General features: G+C 40.5%; 1 protein-coding gene across 4 annotated transcripts in view; it reads right to left on the bottom strand.

Moving 5' to 3' along the window:
• Positions 1–26052, bottom strand: part of LOC122809006 (membrane-associated guanylate kinase, WW and PDZ domain-containing protein 3-like) — a 1354602-nt gene that overhangs the window by 227920 nt on the left and 1100630 nt on the right. For all 4 annotated transcript variants that reach the window (XM_044080191.1, XM_044080192.1, XM_044080193.1 and 1 more), the window contains exon 14: positions 7619–7757. In XM_044080191.1, the coding sequence (XP_043936126.1) occupies positions 7619–7757 (139 nt within the window). The remainder of the gene's footprint in view (positions 1–7618; positions 7758–26052) is intronic.

Raw genomic sequence — 26052 nt, 5'->3', positions numbered from 1 at the left:
CCTTATTTTCCAGGTGGTCCAAGGTGTGATGAAGTGTTAAGACTATGGCATCTGCAGTGAAACAATTTGACTTGTATGCAAATTGTAAAGGATCAAATGTAGCAGGCAGGTAGGATGTTATGTCATCGTTGACCATTTTTTTTAAACACTTCATCACTACAGAGGTAAGTGCAGTTGGCCGGTAATCATTTAATGATGCTGGAGATGTTTATTTGGGCAGAGGGATGATGTTAGTGGTCTTAAAGCATTTGGGTGTTTTTTCCTGGCTGAGAGAAATATTGAAAATGTCTGAAGACTGGTGCTAGCTGATCAGTGCAGTTTTTAAGTAGCCTCCTTGGGATCATATCCAGACAAGCTGCTTTGCCCAGGTGAATGCTACATAGGTTCCTGCGTACCTCTTCCAAGTTGAGACACAGTGATGTGGCATCTGTATTGGTGGGTAGTCTCTTTGCTTAGGTTCTATTTGATTTGTTGAATCTACTGAAGTAGATATTTAGCTTGTTTAAAAAGTCTGGGTTATCATCAAATCAAGTGGATGGCTTTGAATCCCTTCCCACAGCTTCCTGGGATTTTTCTGGTCAGTGAGGTGCTCCTTTATTTTTAGACTGTAGGCCCATTTTGCTACTCGTGCACCTTTGTTCAAGTTGGCCCTGGCCTTTTTCAAAGCATCTCTGTCTCCAGCCTTAATGGCAGCATTACACACTCTCTGTAATTCGTACACCTCACTGGTGAGCCAGGGTTTTTGTTTGGCTCTGATGGTTACATCCTTCAAGATGGTGACATCCTCAATACATTTTGTGATGTATCCACAAACCACTTCAGTGTACTCATCCAAATGAATACATTTATTTGTGGTGGAAGCCTCTTTGAATAGATTCCAGTCAGTGCATTCAAAGCAGTCTTGCAGAGGTGAGACAGCTCTTTCAGACTGGATCCCTATTTGCTTTCCCTTACTAGTACTGGTTTATAGACAGGGATAAGCATAATGGAAATGTGATCTAAACTACCAAGATGGGGGTGGGAGGCTGCTTTGAATGCGTGTTTGATATTTGAATTCACTTGACTGAGTGTGTTATCACCTCTTGTAGAAAAGTTTACATACTGCTGGTAGTTTGGTAGTGCAGTTTTCAGTTTGGCCTGATTGAAATCCTCAGCTAAAATGTTGACACACTCTGGGTTCTTGTTTTTCAGATCAAAGGCTAACTGGTACCGACTGGCAAGTGCTTCATTAGTGTTTGCATAAAGATAGTTGTAAACTCCCTTGGCAAGTAGAATTTTGCTCATTCTTGCATAGGGGTATACTTAGGTTAAGGTCATTAGCTTAATATAATAACAAGTTTTAACAGAAAGCAAGGAAATGCAAAAGAATAGGCTTTTTTTCTAGTAAACAGTTTTGTATCTGGTTCTCAAAGTCACTAGCAGACAGTTTGATAAAGAGAAATGGCTTGGAGAAAATGTTTTCTGAAAGCATTCAAGTGTTATCCCAGCTGAGAGAGCTACAAATATAAGGCAAAACCAAACAGCACTTAATAGAATCACAGGTTATACCATGCCTCTTAGCATGGATAACCTTTTTTTCTGTTTAGCTTGAGTCTGTGTGTGTGGCTGTCAGTCTGGAACTTTTGTTCCTGTTGGGGAGGTAAAACTTCAATATTTGAAGATCTGCATAGTTTTGTGTGTTATTATTATGTTAATAGGTTTTAGGGGGGTATTGAGTGTGTGTGTATATTTTTGTTTGAGGGTTTTCAATAAAACAAAATGTTCTGCAAGATGCGACATATGCTCAAATGGAGATGACAAGAAACAATTGTATAAAAGATTAACCTGCCAAACATTGCATGCATGTAGCACAAAAGCTTGAACTAAACATTTAACAAAAAAGCTGTTATACATAAAAGGTGGCTAGACAGAATTTACATTTAAGAGGAACAAGTGCATTTCATTGTAGGTCTTGATACATACCCAATAACTATTTCAGATCATGCACCAATAATAACTAAAATAAAAAGACATGGTGATAAAATAAAAATGAGACCCTGGCCCTTTCCCACCTATCTGTTGAAAAGAGACAAATTTAAGGAATTAGTAGTGGAAATTATTCAGGAGCTATTAAAAAATACAGAAACTTCTGAAAATATAGCTAGGAAGTAGGATAAAATTAAAGTGGAATTTAAAAATAGGGTGGAAACAAAAGAAAGGGAGTTACGGTTAAGAAGTAAGAATTATTTAGAGGGACTGACACTTGTTAAAGTACTGCAAAACAGCGGGAATCTTACAGAACAACAATAGGAGCAACTGCAGAATGCTAAACAGAAAATAAGGGATAACCTCAATAATATGCATGAGTTTAGAAAGATTGCTGTAAGCAACTGTTTTTTGATAATAACTCTAGAGCACAAAAACTTTTAGCACAACGACCTCAGGTACCAGAAAGTAGAAAGGGCTGCCACCAAGCTTAGGGAGCCTATAACAAGGACGATAACACAGGATTCTGTAGAAGTATTTGAAATATTTTGGAAATTCTATGAAAGTCTGTTTGACGTCCCTCCTCTACGCTAGTGAACAAGGACCCTCGGTCCTCACCATTGACACTGGTGGAAAACATTCACTGTGAGAAAATAGGCACACACAGTATTTTCAGATGAAGCTCTCTGCACCAAGTACAGTTTTCCCTTAAGAGCACACAGAGAATGCATACTCCAGTCCTGTGGCTGGCTTTTCTCTCCAGGCCCCAAATAAGACTCCCCACTGACCAACACTGAGCTGAGTCTTTAGTCAGGTGTTCCAAGCCAAGTCCTACACCACCCTATCTATGAAATCAGTGCTCTCAGTGTCCCTGTCCAAAGTAACTGTCACATACACTCTCTTTGAGATTTGATTTTCACAGATGCACACCCACCTAGGAAAGGCTGTCACAGCTTATCCATTCTGCCACCTCCACCCAGACTACAAGGTAGATCTGCTGCCACCAGAATACCTTAAGCCAACTACTTTAAGGCTTTTGCCAGGGTACCCAATTGCACTTATTAAAATTGATACTTGCACCAATCGTAATGTTTATCAAAGCAGCAAGACTTTCAGGAAACTGGAGCCACAGTGCCACTAAATAAATGCAAGTACTCTCAAAGGTTAAATATTTTCTAAAACACCAGCCACAATGAAAATGTTAGATATATTCAATAATAAATAATAAAAAACATGAAAACACTGAATATGTTTTTACAATAAACACCAGAGTTTGTCACAGGAAATATAAAACCAAAACAACACAGATGGAAAGACTCATGCAGATACAGAAAAAAACTACATTTAGCTAATCTCACTGACTGAAGAATTACTTTTCCCTAATTGTTTACTAAAGCAAGTCAAGATGAATGTGGATGAGTGTCTTGTCAGATCCAAAAACAAAGCACACACCTCACATCTCTCATTAGTATTCAAATATAATTTCAGTGCTGACTACAGAATGACATCACATCTTGTCATCTGACTCTGATTGCCACACTATCCTCTCACTAGAAACTGAGCCAGGATCTGGCATGATGTGTCACAATACACACACACAACTTTAGCTAAGGTTTATTACAGCATCTGGAAACTAAAAAAATTCCAACACTTTCACTCTTCCTGCAGAAACTAACAAGCCATTCTATGCCACCCCAGGGTAGCAACTGGTTCACCACCAAAAACAGCAGAGCAGGATCCCACCCCAGGCTTTTCACAGACATTGCATCGCTGGCTGCATCAGACCTCGGAGATAAAATCTTTATAGCCTAAACCAAGTCATTTAATTTCAGGCTATTTTTTCTGAAGGGTACCTGGGCTGAACCTAACCCCTTCTCTTCCAGTATTCTCTGTTAAAATATATACATTTAATCAGTCACAACAATACAGTCTGACATACATGTATATTTCTTTTTCTCTCCGCAGGACCCACTGTTGATACATTTTCAACCCAAGCATCTGTACAAATCAGTTTCACATACAAATGACATAATTCTTTATAAACCTCCAGCTAGCTAGGCTGTCATATCTTACACATGCACTATCCTACTCCACCTGGCACAGCTGGTACTACCTCACATCATTACAGTCTGTATAAAGCAGAGAAATATGGAACTCAAGAAAAGGTACAAATGGAAATGTTTATGGAATAATTAAATATGCCAAGGTAAGAGGCAGAGGAAGCTCAATTACTAACAGTTAGGATATGAGGACACGAGATAAAAAGGGTGATGTATAACCAATCTACAGGAATGTCCCCAGGAATAGATGGTATTCCTGTGGAACTTTGGAAGCTAGGAGGAAAAAAACTGATAAAGATATGTAAAGTTTTGCTTAACAGTAATGTAAGGGGAGGAAAAGTAGTAACATCCTGGAAGGAAGTGGTAGCAGCTGTAATACCTAACAAGGGTAAAAATACATCAGATCCAGCTTCATATAGGCCCATTTCAATACTAAATCATGACTACAAAGTGTTTATGTGTATAGTTTCTAAATGAATGGCAAAAGTGATGCCAAAATTGATAAGATATGGATCAATGTGGTTTTGTGGAGTGGAGGCAAACATTTGACAACATTAACAGAACAATGATGATACTGAGGGAAGCAGAATGTAACAAAATACCACTGTTGTTGGTGGTCTTGATGCAGACAAAGCATTTTGCAGAGTAAGCTGGGATTTTATGAGCAGAACAATGAAGCATTTGCATTCCTTGATAAAATCATAAGGTTGATTAGGAGAACATATAAGGGATCAGAGGTGAAAACTTAAGTGGATGTGGTCCTCTCTGATAATCTCTGCTTGAACAGAGGAATCAGCCAGGGGTGTCCTTTCTCCCCATTATTTGCATTATATTTAGAACCACTGGCAAAGAAAATAAGGGACTCAGAAATTTAAGGATGTAACAGGTATGGTAGTCAAGAAAAGATGGTTCTATATGCATATGACATTATTTTATATCTGACAAAACCAAAAAGGGACATTACAGTGCTATGGAACATACTGACAGTTTCAAACCTTTTCAGGATACAAAATTAATGAAATTTAATTTACCGCTATTGCTTTTGTTTTATGTATCTACATACAAATTGGTTCAGCAATATCCATACTTGTGGGGACATGATAAAATGGAGAATTTAAGAGTACAGATTAAAATGATACCAGTATGACAGCTAAGGATATGTGGGAAGAGACTAAACAAAAGATAATGCAAAAACTGAGAAAATGGAAGCTCTGTTATATGGATATCGATCGTAAGATACAAGCAGTTAAAATGTTTTCAGTCCCTTTATTCTTATACACAGGTCAGGCATATTTTTAACAACCAAAGGAGAAATTGTGGGTAGCGATTAATAAAGAGCTGAAGGACTTTATCTGGGAGGGCAAGATGTCAAGAGTTAAGTTGAATAAGCTAATTCTTCCACTAGAACAGGGCAGATTGGGATTACCCAATTTGAAGGGGTATTTCAGAGCTACACAGTTAAGATCCTATACATAGCACAAGCAGAAAACTATAATTCAAAGTAGAAAGAAATGATGATGAAACAGGAGGAAAACTCAAGTAACAGGGAGAGACTGGGATTTTTGATGCAGACCTTTAAGAGCAACAATAATCATAGAGAATATTATATTTGTAAAGTAGTGGAAAGTCTTCTAAGAACTAAGCTAACACATGGATGCAGAAAGGAAATTCTGCCAATAGGGATGACTGCAAATAGGGACACATGCAATAGGCAAGAGGGGGCAGGACTATATTGGTAAAAACTGGCAAAGGAACTAAGATATTGGGAGAAAATAACGAGCAAAGGAAAGGTAATATAATGGGAAGAGTTCAAGAACTTATTTGGACTGCAGGTTAAAGATTACCTTCCGTATCAAGGACTGATATCAGAGTATAGACAAAGAGAAGGAATAGGAGGATCCTAATTGAAAGACCAGTACTGGTAGTGTTTTAGTAGACTCTAGAACAGAAGTTGCTGTTAAGAAAGGAAAAATTAGTAGAGCATATAAAATATTGCAAGATAATTATAGAATCAATTATAGAAGGTTAGGAAGGACTGGGAAGGAGACTGAATAAGCAATCCACAAAGAAACAATGGGGGGATATGTGTATGCCTCTCATATATGCAACAAAAATCTAGAAGATTTAGGGTGTTTGCCTGGAAGTGTTTACACGGGTATTTTATACCCCAAGCAGACTCCAAAGAATTTTTCCCAGATAGACAGCAAATGTTGGAGGTGTGATGGGAAAAAAAAAGAGGTAACTGGGAACATATTTTCTGGGAGTGTAATGAGTTGGCCAATTTTCAAGATTCCCCACAGACTGCTCTGTCGGAGATGCTGGGTCAGCAAGTTGGTGTAATTAGTGAAATATTTTTTTATGAGCTATGATACATAGTCAGAATTGCCTAGACATAGTAAGGCCTTGCTGAGTCTAATTATGGTGGCTGCTAAAAAAGCAATTACGAGAAAATGGAAATCAAAGTGTTAACCAACTTTACTAGAAGTAGAGAAGACATTAACAGATAAAATAACTGGTACTGGGATCTTTAGAAAAGGGTAGGAGCAAATTACATAGGAAAAATGGGAAATATGGGATCAATACATACAAAGGAGAAATGAGGTTTAAATGAAGGCAGGATGTGAATGAGCTATGAGCTATGTAATGGCTGACAGACAATGACTTGATATAGTAAAAGTGATGTATAATGTTTGCACCTACAGTTGTGATGGCACGGCTTGTAATCTATAATATTTGCAACTGAGATTATGTTGCTATGGTTTATTTTCATTTATATAAATGTAAGATTGCCTATGTCATACATGATAATTTAATAAAGAAGTTTCTTGTTAAAAAAGACACATGTACTAGCTATCCACCGGCCTTAGTAAGATTATCATAAGACAAATGAACCACTAATATTTCCACCCTCGGTAGAGTTACTGTGTAATATACAGTTGCTAGCAGTTCACCACCCTCATTAAGATTATTGTGCTAATTAGCCTGTCTGAACTTTGAGTTCTTCTCCTTTCATAAATTATAACAGTTACCTACTGCCCAATATAGATTTGTATTAGTAAGTTCCTTAGTTTTATTGTTTTCTTCAGCTGCATAGAAACTTTATTGCAGAAATTATAAGGGCTATCAATGGATAGTACTCAATAGATAGTGGCTGCTTATTTACTTTAGTAAAAAATGTTTCTAGGGCAGAAAGAAATTGCTACCAGTGAAATCCAGAGGCTATATGTAACTTGTACAGCTGAACAGCTGATGTTCTACCATCCCATTATTGCAGCTTAGTATACCATGCAGCTATCTTTAACCATTAGTGATATCACAGAGAAGATACTCAAGGCAATCAGCAGTTCAGTTTAACTGTGTGCAATTTATTGGTTAGTTCCAAAGTATACTTTACATTCAATGGCATGATAATTAGTCTGCTATTCAGAGAAATAAATGTAAAGCCTGATCTTGCTTCTTAGCCATTTTCAATTAGACCTAATGTTTTTAAAGAAGAATACAAATTCAAAATATTAGATACAGTTTGGCCATTTGGCTTATGCCATCTTGGCAGTTATTATTTGATGTAAATGTCTACACAAAGAAGTACTTACCATATTTGGGAACAAAACCACTTCCTCGTTTTAAAACCAGACGAATCCTACTGCCACCTCTGCGGATATGCTCAACAGCTTGTGTGTGTGTCATCCCTGATGTGCTCTCTCCATTAATTTCTATGAGCTGATCGCCAACCTGCACCAATGGGGAGATAACATGAAAAATGTAGAAAGGAAAATGGAATCAATAACATGAACTTCCCCACTTCAAAAAACAAGGAACTTCTGAAGGTAGGACTCAGAACTTCATTACATAACTGTTCTGTTAGAAATGCATTTTATCTAAATAACGGCAGATAATGTGTAGGTCTCATTTCCATTTCTGTTGTCTATATCTGTGCGTATAAAGGGGGTAGGGGAGACATTTGCCTCAACATCATGACGACACTGCTGCATAATTAATAAGTACATGCATGTACACTGTACATTGTCTGCTACATTCTGGTGTAACCTGGGCTGAGCCTGCATTTGGTCACTGTTTGATTCATGTTCTACACCAGTAAATACATTTAAATAAAATACATAAATGCTGAAAATAATGCTTGCAATTTACAGTATAAAAAATGAACAAGCATAGGAATCTGTCTAGTTCCAAACTTGCCACCACAAGAGTTAAGAAAAAAATAAAACACACTGAAACTAGTGGTCTTAAAACTTCTCTGATGAGCTCAGTCACAATAATTTCCAAAAATCATGAAACCAAGGTAGCATTCCAAAGCAACAAGCCTTTATTCATCATAAACAAGCGATCCTCAGTAACAAAAAATCAGAAATATTTTAACACTGTTATACATATCATCTTTTATGTACTTAGAAGTTGGTGTGGAAAATATACGTATTGTTTAATTTTAAACCAGCCTATTCATAGCAAACAATATAAACAGGGCTGTAAAAGTGCATTTTACAATAGCAAGTATCCACCCTCACACACTACTACTCTTTATATCAAACTATATCCTAGATAAGGAAAACACTACCTATCTATTTGCAACCCAGATTCCAAGATCAGGTATTAAAAAAAACATAACATATACATAAAAAGATATACATCAAAAGACTTAAATAAAATAGCTTTCAGCTAACTAATACAATAAATACTTCATCAGGTCTGTGACAAGAACTAAAATCACGAAAAAACACATAGCTAGCCAACCATAAACATAATCATACTAGAACACTATGAGTATAAAAATACGTCTGTCTAATAATATCTAGTAATCCATCCATGTGTATTAGTGTGCATAAAAATACTAAGTTATTAACAGCTCAGAAAAAAATGTCAGTGCTTTGCAAAATAAAAAAAAAAAGTTTTCATGTTTACAGCCCCCAAACATGTTTATACAATGAAAACTAGCAGAAAAACACACAAGAAATACAGAAAACAGTGGCTGAAGTAAACTAGTGATGTATAAAAGTGTGCAGGTGTATGCATGAGCATCCACCAGTATGGTAAATGGGGGAAATACTACATGGTAATAGTGGCATGAAAAAATGTGTTTTGAATTTACTGTTTAAACCTCTGGTGTGATGCAATAATTCTAATCAAAGCAGAACTGAGGTTAAAGTAGCTAAACATATATATATATATATATATATATATATATATATATATATATATATATATGTATATACATATTCTACACATAATTTTTATTACCATTTAGAATATTTAAAGTATTCATTAAAAATTCCCTAAAAAACCTTTACAGATTGTGTGGCAGCTTACAGAACTTTAACACACTCTTAATAGAGCAATAGTAGTTAAGTCCTGGATTTCTGAATACATTTAATTTCAACTGCCAGCATAATTCTTTCTTCTCCAACACACCACTCACATCCCCTTCAAGCTCATCCATCTCCACACAGTCCAGAATGATAAATTTAAAATCATAATGTCTGGTGTGTGCTAATATGTGTTTGGATACGACATTCCTCTGGCATTTATGTCTGATGTCAGAAAGATGATGTGAAATCCTCATTTTATTCATAGTCTTACCCACATAAAATGTAGGGAACTCATTAAACATGGCCCTATATACAACTTTTTCTGTATTACAGTTACCACCTGCGGAAGAATTTATCATCTTTTTAAGATGGTGGCACTCAAATGAGTCCCATTCCCATTAAGTATCCAGAGAAAGTGCAGTTAAGTGGCCCACAGATTTTAGTGCTCATGTCATCCTGGTGTTCCTTATTTTGCCTTTTCACATAGCTATGTATGCTTCTGCTCTTTCTGTATACAACAGTAGGGTGATCTCCTAAAACCCTTACAAACTGATGATTGTCAGGGAGGATGGCCCAGTTCTCCTTAACAATGGCTTTATTTGTATTGAAATCCCAGATGTAAGTTAGAATGCGGCTGTCCTTACTTTTCTTTTCTTTTGGGTTGGGGTGTCCTTGTTGCATAATTCTACCAAAAGGCCTGCTCCACATAGGCTCACTGCTAGTTTTAGAATCTTGAATGGGATCCAGGATCATATGTAACATGTTTGATTCACATCCTCTGGTTAAGAAATAATTTTCAAGATCATTCATATTTTTCAGAAAAGGGGCAACATATGTGGTAATGCATGTTACTCTGTAGCCTTGTGATATTATTATATTGTGCTTTGTTTTTATTGGATGCATACCCCCGGGACTCATGAAGCCTGCGCCAGGTGCAAGCGTAGCGTCGGCGTTCTAACACCAAATATGGCCACTGAGCGATTCAGGTACAAGCTGTTTCCACGTGCGCTACCTGCATACGCTACACCCGCACAACTCCTGAGCCTTGTATGCTAATTACCCCATGTGCAGCAGTGTAGCATGCAAATGAAGGTATGTAGCAATTCAGGAAGTGGTCCAGACATAGTGTAAGCATGCAGAAATGTAAACCATAGAAAACAGTTTGCATTTTTGGAAACGTAAAATCGGAGCCATGACATCCGACCAAACACATGTATTATATTGTTAATATATGCCAATGGCTAAATATATAGCCATTGGCATAAAAAAAAAAAAAGTACAAAATATAAAATTAACATTTACTATATATAATCGCACTATCATGACGTGGAAGCGCAGGGCAGCGGTGTACAAAGGGAATTGCAAGGAATATATAAAAATATAGAATAAAACCACAATGAAACACATATCACGATTTCCCCATAATCGTCAATGGCAGGCATGCCACACCATACTTATGGCGTAAGAGTTGCTAAGGGGCAGTAACAGTGTTATGCGCAGTAGCTAGGAATTAGTAGGCAATGCCATGCAAATGAGAGGAGTAATAGTGAATCGCAGATTCCCCGCTGGTGTAAGGATGCACCTCACAGCGTAGCATTATAACACCGTGGTGTGCCCTTGAGATAAACATGACATCAAGAGAGGGGTGTGTCGCCATTGCTGTAAGCACATTGGAGCATTGCTAAACCGGTCTGCCTCTAGCTAGCCAAAGCTGCAGGACAGGGGTGTGTCGAATTGGCCATAGCTATGCTTAGCTGAGAGTACACAAGGTAACCGAGTATGCATGTGAACGGAGATGAAAACGCACATACACCCAGTAAACGGGTATGCGCAGTGCGCACTGCAGCTGAAACAGGAAGGATATAGAAAAGAAATAAGGAAATGCTGCAGCAGTGAAATTGGAGTACAAATGACTAATTAACACCTAGGAGCCTACAGTGGGCCATTGACAACAGCTAACAAGGCTGCAAGCAGCTACCTGCAGAACAGGAAAGGGGAGGGGCTGTACTGCAAAGAAAACAGTAAAATGTTAAAGCAAAACAAAGCCAATTTGCAGTATATCAGCTACAAGGCACATTTTGCCATGACTGGGTAGGGAAAGTACAAAAGAAGAAAGACGGCAGGTGGATGCATGCCTGATAATGGGAGGGTATCCAGGTCTAAAACTGAATTAAAGGGCAATAGATTAATCAAGGCGGGCAAGCAGAACTCCACAGTAAAGTCCCCACACTTGCAGTACTCATTGCAAAACCCATAATTAAGACACGCTGCAGCTGGAATTGCTCATACACACCTACTGACATCAGCAGCATCCATAGCACAATACTATAAAGTGTGAAAGCATCACACACATTTGTGCATTCCCATACACTCTGCACCAGTGGTGTATACAGATGGGGAAGTTTTATTATGTACATGTTAGGGGCTGCCATAGCTTTGATCCACCAGCATGTGTTGGAGACTGAAGGTGGTGTGGAGGATGATGCACACGACCACCTCAGGCACCAGAGTAGGAGGAGAGTGTTCAGACCCAGGGCAATCTATCAGGGGCTACATGATCTGGAGATAGTAAGAGCATTACAGGGTGGACAGGGACATCCTACAGCAACTTGTGGAGCTGTACCGGCCATGCCTCAGAGCCAGAACAAACAGAGGGGAGCCCATCCCAGTGGATACGAAGGTATGTATAAACCTGAAAATACTAGCTACAGGTACCTTTCAAAGACCAACTGGGGATATCATGGTGATCTCACAGGCATCAGCATCCAGGGTACTACACCAGTTCCTGGATGTCATGTTACCACATGCCAAAGAGCACATATACTTCCCCCAAACGCAGGAATTGGCCAGCAATATGCATCTCTTCCATCATGTGGCAGAATACCCGGAGGTACTGGGTGCAATAGACTGCACACACATACACATCAAGTCACCACCCGGTGAGAAGGGTAGGCGCTACATAAACTGCAAGGGATACCCCTCCATCAACTGCCAGGTCGTGTGCAATGCCCAGGGCATTATCATGGATGTGTATGCTGACAGCCCTGGAAGCTATCATGACTTCTACATCTGACATGCCTCACAGCTATATCAGTTATTTGCCAGGGGGACATCCCAAATGGCTATCTGGTGGGGGATGCTGGCTATGCACTGGAACTGTAAATGATGACTCCCATCAGAAATGCATACACACCCATGCAGGAACACCATAATGAGGCACACGCACAAACCAGAATCATCATAGAGCGTGTGTTTGGGATGCTGAAATCACAGTTCCATTACTTGGACATATCTGATGGAGCCTTGCAGTACTCTCCAGGCACATGTGCCCACATCTTCATAGTGTGTGCCATGCTACACAATATGGTCCTACGGAAACAGCTGCAGCAGGGACAGAATGGTGAAGGCCCTCACAGTCCACCACCATTACCAAGGGCCCCACAGGCACAGAGGTACTCAGACCATGAACACTCTGAGCCAGCCCCAGTAGGCAGACAGAGGCATGCCCAGTATGCCCATGCCTTGGCAAAGAGGGAACGTATAGCACACACACTGACAGTGAAGGCACCTAGGGACTGACACCTTTCTCTACCTGCACACACAGTAAAAATGGATGGCACACACACAAGACTACCTGTAAATTGTCATGTATAGGCAGTCTACTGTGTGCATCCAACATAGGCAGCCCTCAACTATTGCACACACAACTGCCATTGGCACAAGGTAAGTCAACACCTGAACAGTAAATTAAGCTTTCAGCATAAGAAGATACTCTATGTATGGATTCATAGGTAGCTACTTGGCTAACTGCCAGAGGCCATTCATAAGCCCAGCCAAAATGTGCCAACTTTTGCCACCCCATTGATTCATTAATTGTCCCTCTGTGGAGCAGAGCCAATGGCGGGATCCCTGGGGTGCATCTACTGTTCCCCATCCACTCTTCAAGGTTTCTCTTGCAGTGTTAGTGAGGAGCTCTGTATAATGTAGTTAGGGATGTTGTTCCAAAGTATGAGGACTGTCTGTGACATGAAGCTGTCTCTCCTGCATCTTCTAGTTATTGTTGTGGCAAGGTTCAGCTCACTGCATTGTGTGGCTCACTGTGACATGGATTCCCATAGGTGGAGCATATCCAGCAAGCCTGAGTTCGACATGGTTGTGTCGGCCAGTGGAGATCATCGCTGGGTAAACGAGATGCCACTGAGTAAAGCAGGAGTTTATTCAGTCAGGCTGCATAGGCCATATGCTGGAGGCCAGTATTCCAGTTTTCCCCTTGGCGAGGTACATTTGTGGTTATTATACCCTATGATGGAACTGATGAGTGATGAGCAAAGGGGCACTATAACCCCGGTATGTCTAGATGGGAATCCTTTAGTAATCAGATGGCCTACATAAAAGGGTGTCCTAACTACTGTGGAGATATGACTGTCAAAGTGGAGATCACTATCTACCTTAGTCCCCAGATACCTCATTACCTCGTCTGTATTAAAGAGGCTGCCACTTATGTGTTAATATGTGGGTGCCAATTCCACAATGGAATGACCATGCATTTACTAGCACTTGGCTGGAGGCCACGACGTTGACACCCTGTGATGTTCTCTGTGAGGCCCCTTGAGGGATGTCTGTGTCAGCTGGACTATCAATCATGGCTCCCAGTTTGCAGTCATTGCCAAACATGGTCTTCCATAGTCCATCTGTGTTTGCCTGTACCTCTGAGATGTATATGCCAAACAGTAGGGCTCCCAGGACTGAGTCCTGTGGGACACCAGTCGTGACTGGTCAAGAGTTGGACCTGGAGACCACTAGTCGTACCATGTGGGTTCTGTGTGTAAGCCCGTTGGCAACCCAACCTGTGATGTATGGGTGTATGTACAGGCTGGTGTGTTTATCAATAATACCTGAGTGGGGCATGGTGTCAAAAGCCTTGGCGAGGTCCAGGTAGTATGTGTGAACCACCTCCCCCCGTCATCTAATGTCTTGGTGACTGTATGTAAGATGTCAAACAGGTTCAGTAAGCATGAACTGCACTCAACCAAGCTGACCTGGGTTGGGTCACATGTTCGGAGGTTACTAATGTCTTTGCTAATGAGTGCCATGAGGATGCAAACCATACCAGACCAGGCTAGTCAGGCTTATGGGGTGGTAGTTACCATGGTCAGTTGTGATTCCACCTTGATGGAGTGAAATAACCGTTGCCACATGCCATTGTATGGGCATGTAGCCTGTGGAGAGGCTGAGGTAGGAAAGCTTAATTAGGTGGGGGGCAGGTTGTCTTGTACAGATTGCAAGATGCAATCTGGGACAACATCTGCCTCCATTGACGCTGTGTTCTGCTGTTAGAGAGGGCCATTTCCACCTGTGTGTCTCTGATGTGTGGGATACTGTACCTTTCGGGTAGTGTTGTGGGCTCTTTAGGGGGTGAAGTATGCACTGAATGCATCTGCAAGGATGTTGGCGATATCAGTAGGGTCAGCATATTTTGTGCTATATTTCACCTGCACAGTGCAAATCTGTGTGTCACCACATAGATCCTTGACATATCCAAAGAAGGCTTTGTGGTTATTTTTTAAATCCTTGTGTATTCTCCTGCTGATGTTAGCCTTGGATGATGTCATGAAGGACCTACGTATCATACTAATAGTGGTCATGGATGTCTGCCCTTCGTGGGATTTGCTGTTTGTCTGGAACACTGTCCTACTTCTGTAGTATAGCCTGTTTATTGCAGAGGTCCACCAGACCAGTGTCCTTGTCTAGGAGGAGTGAGTCTTGGTTTACCAGTGATGGCACGATCCATACATCCGTGTAGGTGCTTATAGACTGCATTTGCAAATCTGTCTGTATCTTGTGCAGTGTTTCCCCTTAACGTGGAGGCTGTGAAACCCCCCACCTCTGTCACTAGTAGTGTAAATTTAGCTGTAGGAAAGGTATACACTGTGGTATCTGTGGGTGGGGGAGATGCTTGGGTGTGGAAACAGTGAATAGTTCATGGTCAGATCTAACCAGTAACCGTGATGGCACGATCCATACATCCATGTAGGTGCTTATAGACTGCATTTGTAAATCTGTCTGTATCTTGTGCAGTGTTTCCCCTTAACGTGGAGGCTGTGAAACCCCCCACCTCTGTCACTAGTAGTGTAAATTTAGCTGTAGGAAAGGTATACACTGTGGTATCTGTGGGTGGGGGAGATGCTTGGGTGTGGAAACAGTGAATAGTTCATGGTCAGATCTAACCAGTGACCGGTTAACCTCCACTGTGGTGCACCTGTTGCCCATGTTGGTGATGACCACTTCTAGTAGTTTCCACCCCACGTTATGGAGGTTACCACCAAATACAGGGCATATGAGGTGATAAATTCCAGGAAGCACTGGGCCTGGAAGTGAGTACCGGAGTAAGTTTCCCAGTTAATGGTATGGTAGTTGACATCGACCAATGCCAGGGTGTGCGTTAGGACTGTCATGTTCTCCACTGTCTCCAGGTAGGTGGAGTGGTGGTCTTGGGTCATGGACAGTGATCCATAGCAGCCCACAGTTTACATTGCAGTTGTGGCTGATGTTAGCTGTACATGGATGATCTCAGAGGTACCATGCTGCCCCACTAACCTGGAGGTGTAGGTATCTCTGATGAATATGGATACAGCCCCTGTCTGTCAGTCCATGTTATGTGGCTGAAATGTGTGGTATGGGTTGTAATGTGGTAGTGCTGGTGTGGTCTCAGGAGCCTTAGGACAGATCTCAGTTACTGCACAGATGTTGATGTTGTCCATCCTGAGGAGTGCTGTGAGTGCATGCATGTTGTGATCACAACCCCTGGTGTTGAGTAGCATAACCCTCATTGAATCTGCTATTGTGCTGTTTACGGAGCTGGTATTCACCTTCAAGACTATCCTAAATAAGGCACTATAGGGGTGCCAATAGCCTTGGCCAGTATTCCAAAGCCTAAGGCTGACACATAGGTTGGTATGGTATCGTTGCATGCATGTTCCCCATCTGTGCTTGTTTTTCATCTCTCCTGTAGGTAACCTACTGGTAAGCAATAGAAAGCCTAAAACTTATATAAGTCTTCTAGCTTCCAAGGTAGGCTTTTGGAGTGACTAAGTAACAGTGTTCTGTATGTTCTTGCTGTACTTAACTGTTTCCTGACTACATGGTGATTTCTCACTGTATATTGTGACCTGAAGGTCTGTTTATTCACATATTATGGCTGTGATGGCCTGCACATTAGAGGATCACAGATAGCCTACTACCTATCTGCCCAAGGGCAATTAGAAGCATAGCTACAGTGTGTTGGCTTTCCCCGCACCATTGATGAAGTAACTGAGCCTCTGTCAAGCATAGCCAATAAAGCAATTCCAGGCAAAGTTGCTGGAAGCTGTTGAAGACTGGGGTTGTGGAGGGTGATAAGGGCACTTAGTGATCTAAAGAGGGCATGTTAATGTGACAATACAACACCATTCAATTCCCCCAACAGGTCTTGCAGCTATCAAACTGGACAGGCTCCCCCCACCCCCTGGCTGTATGGTTCTGGGACACATGATCCCAGGGGTGGATATTCTGTTACCCATTCACACAACAAGGTTTCCGTTGAAGTTTGTCAGTGAGGGGCTATGCCTAATGTAGTTAGGAATGCTATGTATTGTCTCACAGTGAATAGTTCATGGTCAGATTTAACCAGTGACCGGTTAACCTCCGCTGTGGTGCACCTGTTGCCCATGTTGGTGATGACCACTTCTAGTAGTTTGCACACTATTTCAAGAGTACGTGAAGCTCAGTGAGTTTGGGGGCCTCCGCCCTTTGCTTAGCCTAGCTTACACATAGAAATCATCTAAATAGGAAATAGACGGAAGCAACGTTAATGTCAACAGTGTAATGTTTACAGCATCTGCATAGTATCTGTGCATTCGAGTTTCCAATCCCGATAAAGGCAGAGATGTTTATCATGTTCAAAAGTATACATTAACCACAGCTTGCATATATAGGTAGTAATCGTCTGTATAATAAACATTCAAAACACCCATATAAACCCATGTGTGCCGGAGAGTACAGTTAACAGAGAATGTAATGTTATGTCAGCACATAGTGAGATGTTACTTCACTGACATGTATATATCCTGAGTAGTAAGCAGATGTGGCCTTGTTTGCACACACAGGTTATACGTTACAAAGTTTGTTTAACTGTGTTTAACCGCTGCTATAATGTCACACAAACACTTTTAAACATGCTTACAACTGCTTAAATGAGCCAGGAGTAAAAAACATTTGTAAAGCATCGCAGGTGTTGAACCCTGGACCATGCACACTATAGTCATGGGACTTACCACTAAGCCATCCGAGGTGTATACATGTTTCATGGTCTTGAGACTACACCTTATACCATATGCATTTTACTGTAATGACCACAAAGGGGACAATCACTTTGTGTACACATGTACAGTACATTGTAATGTACTGTCGTTTGTGAACCAACACATTCCACTCTACATATGTATTACTGTTACAAATTAATATGAAATATATATATATATATATATGCATGTCAGTGATGTTTACACATACACATATGTATATATATATATATATATATATATATATTATACAGTTACATCAATAGCCATATATATAAACATCTATGAACACACTTCGTAACAAAGAAGCACTCCAAAGGAATTGGAGTGTACACAAAACACATGCAGCTCTGGTATGATAACAATTAATATTAACCTAATTCACCATAGAAGGGGTGGTTGTTGTGTATGTGAAGATTGAGGTGGGGGAGGAATGATGGGTAATGCAATTATGCATCAAGAAGGGTCTGGGATGGATGTCCAATAAGTGAACTGGAGGGGTATACATGGAGTATGGGGACAATATAAAAAGGACACAAAGCAAGAACCTTTCTCATTCATAATACTCCCTGTCCTGTCACATTGCAACACCTAATTTCACAAACATATGAACATTAACATGTATCAGAAATATGTACACCAACTGACTGTCAAATTTGTTTTCAGTAGTGAGGAATGTCTGTAGTACAATGTACATTCTAAACACCATAACATTTGTACATATCTCAGATGCCTTAGTGGTAAAGTCAGTGACTGTGGTGTTCATGGTCCCAGGTTCAATACTTGCAAGGGCTGTTAGGCTATTTTGAGAGCCAGAATAAGGGCTGTTGGATGCAGGTGGATTAAAGCACTCTTAAGCTGTTGTAACCGTGTTTCCACAGGTTTGCGCAATGGTAAGCGGCACTGAAACACGGTAAACGGAGAAGTGCTTCACAGGTTTAACCTTTGCTTAACATCGCGCAGACCATGGGCAAACCTGCTTACAGCCATGTAAATATGCATTATTCACACTTTCCCTACCAGTACCTACTCTGAGAGGTAAAATAATAACACCTTCCAGGAGTAGAACCCACAACCATGTACTCCATCCTCAGAGTAACCCAACACTAAGCTACCTGGGATGTACCTATCCCAGATGTGTATGCAGACAGGTTAAAACACAAAAGGGAGGAATGTGCAGAAACAGGACAACCTGCCATGTACCCAATTAAAGGTGTATGCTGATATATATATATATATATATATATATATATAGATATATATATATATATATATATAGAGAGAGAGAGAGATACATAGAGACATGTCGATATATACAGGTCTACATATATATGTAGATATATAGATAGGATAAAAACATATACACATCTATGGAGGTACAGATAAACATATGCAATAATATATATATATATATATATATATATATATATATATATATGTATGTATGTATATAAATATATATATATACACATATACACACACACACACACACATATATATATATATATATATATATATATATATGGGTTCATGTCAAACCAACGACACGCAAAAGACCGACATTCACTATATCGAAACGAAGCCATCGACATTGCAAAACATCGACACTACATTTATACATAAGTACAGTGCTAACATGGGTCCTGCAAGGGGGAAGTAGTATGGGTACAGTGTCATATCATATCCTTTACTTCCCCCTTGCAGGACCCATGTTAGCACTGTACTTACGTATAAATGTAGTGTCGATGTTTTGCAATGTCGATGGTTTTGTTTCGATATAGTGAATGTCGGTCTTTTGCGTGTCATTGGTTTGACATGAACCCATATATATATATATATATATATATATATATATATATATATATATATATATATACACACATACATACATGTCTGTAGACAGCATCCGAAGTGTTCATATCTGAGTATAACATGGACCACAGCAATCAAACATTCCACCCCCCCAAACAATATGAACATAACATATGAAGAGTACATGCCAATACACTATTACAAATATGTTCTATGGACACAGTCACCAACACAACTGCAATGACTGCAAATATCCATGACAGAAATACACAAACAGCTTTCATTTTGCAAAACTTTATTACATTCCGATGTATTGCCAAAAGGATTCAAGGACTAACAGTACCTGCATGCTATACAGGAAGCATTTAATAGTGCCTTAATGAATCAGCCTGTTACCATAGTATTAGTCCACTAAGGGATAGATGTTCACATAGGGGAAAGAAGACCCATGCACATATAGACATTATATAAAAGGGGTTCCTACACACCTGCATGTGCTATGTACACCCACCAACATCTAACCCACAACCAAAATAATTACATCAATGCATACTGTCATACCATAACCAATTATTCAACTACTGTACAACATCTGATGAAACCTTAACACACCTGGACACAGACACACTAACATGGCCCTATGTGAAATAGTTGCCGTTATACAATTGAACAGCTGCTGATGTAACAGGGTTTGTATGAACTAATCCAGTTTCAGAGGGTTGAAAGGTTCATACACCAGGAAGTGTTACTGAGTACTGATTATCAGCACAGTATGATATACAGTAACACCAAACTAAATATGTCTGGTAAACACACTGTAATCCCCCTAACATTATATGCATAGCTATGCAGCCTTGAGCTGGTCAAATAACCTGGCCAGACTGAAACATATGCAGAAGTATTAGGTACAGACAAACCCTGCACAAGTAGCAATGTTCAGAAATATAACAGCAGTACTCACATTTAGACCAAATCCTCTAGGCATTACACACAATATATTACTGTTCGTCTCCATGCAGCTGTTGCAATAGATTCCAAACAACACTTCTACGCTGTCTTCCTCACAAGTAAGGCAAAGGGACAATGCCCAAGTGGAGTACTCAATTATACTCCACTGTAGCCATGGTATTGGCTAAGGCAATAGCAGCGCAGCTGATGTGCATGTAATTAACTACTTAGGAACACCACACTGAGCTAATTGGAGGAAGTCGGAGGAAGGGCTCTGAGCTAATGAATCTGAGATATATTTATTTATTTATTCCAGTTTGGTGACCGGGGAGGTCCACTGGACTCAATAGTCCATTTTCAGTGGAGCCCAGGGGAGAAAAGCTCCAGATGACAAGTTACAAATAATGTTTACATTGTTAAGCTGCAAAGGTTCGCATAACAAGTTACATAACATATAGAATTTTTCACATTGCTAAGTTACTTATCAAGTTGAAATAACAAAAGAAAGATTCTTTTACATTGCATACAGTATGTAGTTGTAAAAAAGTTTTATAGCAGGAAGGGTATATAACATTAAGTATCCCATTTTTTGCTTACTTCTGAGTTATTTATAGCACTTTTATTTTACTCACTGTGTGTGAGGTATTAAGTAGAATTTTCTACAATTGTTAAGCATCTGGTTGGGTTTGTTTGTTCTGATTTCCTGCTAGGAGTGTATCATATAACTTGTTTGTATTTAAAAGCATTCTCTAGAGTCTCCTTGATCCTTTATCTGTTTAAACATTTCTGCAGTTTTTTCTACTTAAGTAGTGTTGGTAGTGTAGCATTGTCCATACTCAGGCTTATGCTTTGGGCCTAGTTGTTTGTTAGTAGAGGCTGTGTGTCTGAGCATATGTCCCAGGTCATCATAGCTTAGCCACGGCCAGTATAGCATTTCAGTGAGAGTGAATTGTTTGTGGTCATTGGCTGACTGGGCTGCCTGGACTACGCCTTGGAATAAGCACCTCATTGGTTCTTTCAAGCTTTTTTTAAACTTGTTTCAGGTTTCAACTTTGTTACTTAAGAAGTTAACTTGTGACTATTTCTGCCATTTCACACTGAGATAATCGGAGGAAGTCGGAGGAAGGGCTCTGAGCTAATGAATCTGAGATATATAACATTAAGGATCCCTTTTTTGCTTATTTCTGAGTTATTTATAGCACTTTCATTTTTACTCACTGTGTGTGAGGTATTAAGTAGAATTTTCTACAATTGTTAAGCATCTGGTTGGGTTTGTTTGTTCTGATTTCCTGCTATGCTTGTATCATATAACTTGTTTGCATTTAAAATCATTCTCTAGAGTCTCCTTGATCCTTTATCTGTTTAAACATTTCTGCAGTTTTTTCTACCTAAGTAGTGTTGGTAGTGTAGCATTGTCCATACTCAGGCTTGTGTTTTGGGCCTAGTTGTTTGTTAGTAGAGGCTGTGTGTCTGAGCACATGTCCCAGGTCACCATAGCTTAGCCAAGGCCATTATAGCATTTCAGTGAGAGTGAACTGTTTGTGGTCATTGGCTGACTGGGGTTGCCTGGACTACGCCTTGGAATAAGCACCTCATTGTTTCAAGCTTTTTTTAAACTTGTTTCAGGTTTCAACTTTGTTACTTAAGAAGTTAACTTGTGACTGTTTCTGCCATTTCACACTGAGCTAATCGGAGGAAGTCGGAGGAAGGGTTCTGAGCTAACAAATCTGAGATATATAACATTAAGTGTCCCGTTTTTTGCTTATTTCTGAGTTATTTGTAGCACTTTTATTTTACTCACTGTGTGTGTGGTAGTAAGTAGAATTTTCTACAATTATTAAGCATCTTATTGGGTTTGTTTGTTCTGATTTACTGCTAGGAGTGTATCATATAACTTGTTTGCATTTAAAAGGATTCTCTAGAGTCCCCTTGATCCTTTATCTGTTTAAACATTTCTGCCTAAGTAGTGTTGGTAGTGTAGCATTGTCCATACTCAGGCTTGTGTTTTGGGCCTAGTTGCTTGTTAGTAGAGGCTGTGTGTCTAAGCATATGTCCCAGGTCATCATAGCTTAGCCAAGGCCAGTATAGCATTTCAATGAGAATGAATTATTTGTGGTCATTGGTGGCTTTGCAGTTGCCCACCCCTACTGTAAATTTAACCTGGGACACTCCTCCCTGTCTAGTGTCATTACCTCATTCTACCTATCCCAGGAAGAACATTTGAGAAAGCCAACACAGTTAGCTTCTGCTCCTCCTTTCCCATTTCCACTTTACAAAAAAAAAAACATTTCTAAGCTTGTTTCCTGCCTTTCCTATAAGTTGTTTAGTCCAGATACAGATTTGCTGTACCCAGGACTGTTTGTAAGCTTCTGAGCCCCCAAGCCTTTCTGTGTTGGAGGGAAGCCTTCTAGCTTAATTTTGTTTCTTAGAACTAGCCAGTTTTCTAGTTTCAGCACTCAAATCTGTTTCTTTGAGATCAGCACTTGTTCAGAACCCATTGTAAGCACTAAATAAGCTACAAATTACTACAGCACTCAACCTTCTTCACTTGTCTAGAGGAAAACAGTTTTAGTACTTAATAAATAAGCACCTATCCAGGCATGTCTAAGGGTCAGCTCCCGGTGTTTTCTCCTGTCTACCTGATGAATCTGGGCATCTTGGGGCAATGCAGCAATTGCCTCATGTACACAGACAACCCTCTCCTCCTACCACCCAACATTACAACCTGTGAGAGATGCACTTATATAACCAAATTGGAAGTAAAGCTCTCTTCACCCAAGACTGGACTAGTCAGTCAAGAGGAGAAGGTAAACACTTGCACCACACCACACTCATCACATAGTCCTTCAAAACCTACACCACCAAAACACACACATAGAAACACAAAACACACACCTACATTTGTGGAGACTCTCAAAAAATCTACCCAAGCAACAGGGACCTCCAAAGCAGAAACGCAAGCAACCTCCACCCCCAACACAACCCAAATGACACATAGCCCACAAACTCAGTGTGCCACTCAACCACAGCCCATAAGGCATAACAACGTACCTAACACTCTAGTCATAGGTGACTCTATAATCAGGCACACTGATGTTCCACTCACCAGGCTAAACAAGGAGAAAGTCACTGTCAGTTGCCTATCAGCTGCCAGGATCTGCCACATAACGCATACACTCAGGTCACTCCACAGCAAGTACAAATATGACTCTGTCATTGTCCATGTTGGTGTGAATGACCTGAGACGCACTTCCCTGGACTACATGAAAAGAGACATGGAGGAGCTTTCTGATCTTGTAGCCCAGGCAAGTATGACCCTAGCCCTGAGTAGCATCCTGCCATCACCCAGAATGATACCATAGTACAAGGACAAAATGATTGACTTCAACAATTGGCTAAGCTTCTGGTGTCATTCTAATGGGATTCAGTATCTGTCTACCTGGGATGACATGATCGACAAACCACGATGCTTTGTCAGAGATGGCCTGCACCTGTCGCCCTTGGGATTCCAGATACTGGCTAAGGCTGTTGCCACCCCTATAGTGCCTTTTTTAGGCAAGATTCAAATGACAAATTCACCACTGTAACAGGTACAAGCAAGCAAAATCTGAGGGTAATGCTACTCAATGCTAGAAGTCTAAACCTCAAAATGCACTCACTCGAGGCACTCCTTAAAATGGAGAACATCGACATCTGTGGAGTGACAGAGACCTGGTTCAAGGCTCCAGAGAGCACCCCTGCATTACCAGGCTATAATTCATACCATACCTTTCGACCACCTAACTTGGACCAAAGCACTAAAGGCAGAGGCGTGTCCATATTCATTAAGGATACCCACACCTCCAGGCTAGTTGCTTAGCATAATGCATCTGAGATTATCCAAGTGCAACTAACTCTGGGCAAGACCGCAATGCAAATTGTAGCTTGCTACAGATCCCCCACCATGCCCCAGGATTCCCACTCCTCATTTCTTGATACACTGGAAAATATTAGGGTGCAACCTAACACCCTAATAATGGGCAATTTCAACTACCCCACCATTAACAGGGAAAACTACTCATGTACCAACTCTTGTGCTCAACGTTTTCTGGAATTCATAAATTCCAATGCCTTGGATCAACTTATCCACACCCACACCAGAGGTCAATTCCTCGTTGGTCAGTTCCAACCACAAGCAAATCACCCTAGACATCCACATCCGAGTCCCACCCCCCCACCCCCATTAGGGAAACCACCGTAAAAAATTTCTCCAAAGCCAACTTCACACTTCTTAAGACAAAAGTGGCAAACGTCACGACACCCATGCTGATGGACAATAGCGATACGACTGTTGAATCCTATACAATTGCACTTTATAAGCACTTACATGAGTGCATGGATCGTGCAATCCTTAACAGAACCAAGATGCTATCCTCCAAAAAAAGGAAGCCAATCTGGTGGTCCCCTGCTATAAACAAACTCTACAATAGAAGAAAGAAACTGTTGCAAAAAAGAGTAAAATCCCATGACTGGAGGAACTCCGTGATCAGCCTCAGTAAGAAGCTGAGATCCCTCATAAAATCCTCCAAAGCTAGTTACGAAAATAAAATTGCCACTGATTCTAAAGACAACCACAAAGCATTCTATAGCTATGTCAAGAATCTCAATGGCAACACTCAGATCTGTTCCGAGTTACAGCACAAAGGCACTAAATATACAGAACCAACTGATATTGCCAACATCCTGACAGATAGGTTCAGTGCTAACTTTTCCCCTCTCTCATCCCCTAAAGGGCCCATCTCTATACCAGAATAATACAAAGTACCTGTAATCATGGCTTCACAGGTAAAAACACACTCTCCAAAGACAAGAACACAGCATCCATAGGACCTGACAACATCCTAGGCTGAGTTCTACATGAACTACAGAACAAACTGGCACCCCACCTAAGTACCATGTTCAATCATAGCCTCACCTCAGGCTTTGTGCCCACTGAATGGCACACAGCAACAGTTATCCCACTCCACAAAGGGGGAGCCACCATGGACCCCGGAAACTACCGCCCCATTAGCTTGACGAGCCTGGTCTGCAAGGCTATGGAATGCATTATCATGGAACTTATAAACAATGAAATTGGTAATCTCCAAACTCTGGACCCTACCCAGTTCGGGTTTGTAAAAGGCAGATTATGTCTCCTAAACCTGATAGACTTCTTTGAAGCGGTCATCAAAGCTGTAGATGAGGGTAAGGTGGTACACACAGCCTATCTAGATCTTGCCAAGGCTTTCGACACCATCCCCCACTCTGGAATTATAGACAAACTCACTAAACTAGGTATAAATCCCTATGTCACAAGATGGGTTGCCAACTCGCTCACTGACCGAACACACACTGTGAAAGTGGCAGACTCTAAATCCAACTTCAGACCAGTGACAAGTGGAGTAGCACAGGGTTCAGTCCTAGGTCCTCTCCTGTTTGGTATCTACTTCTCTGAAGTACAGGCTAGCACAGGTCTTTGGATAATAAAGTTCGCAGATGACTGCAAACTAGGAGCCATAATCAAATCTCCTTACGATGTGGACATCCTACAAAAGGGCCTCACTGAGACAGATGCCTGGTGTCAAAGCC

Source organism: Protopterus annectens, chromosome 8.part0 (assembly GCF_019279795.1).
Source record: "Protopterus annectens isolate FY-2018-M chromosome 8.part0, PAN1.0, whole genome shotgun sequence".
In the NCBI taxonomy this organism is placed as follows: domain Eukaryota; kingdom Metazoa; phylum Chordata; order Ceratodontiformes; family Protopteridae; genus Protopterus; species Protopterus annectens.
The sequence above is the reverse complement of the archived record's forward strand: the minus strand, read 5'-3'. Positions and strand labels throughout refer to the sequence as shown.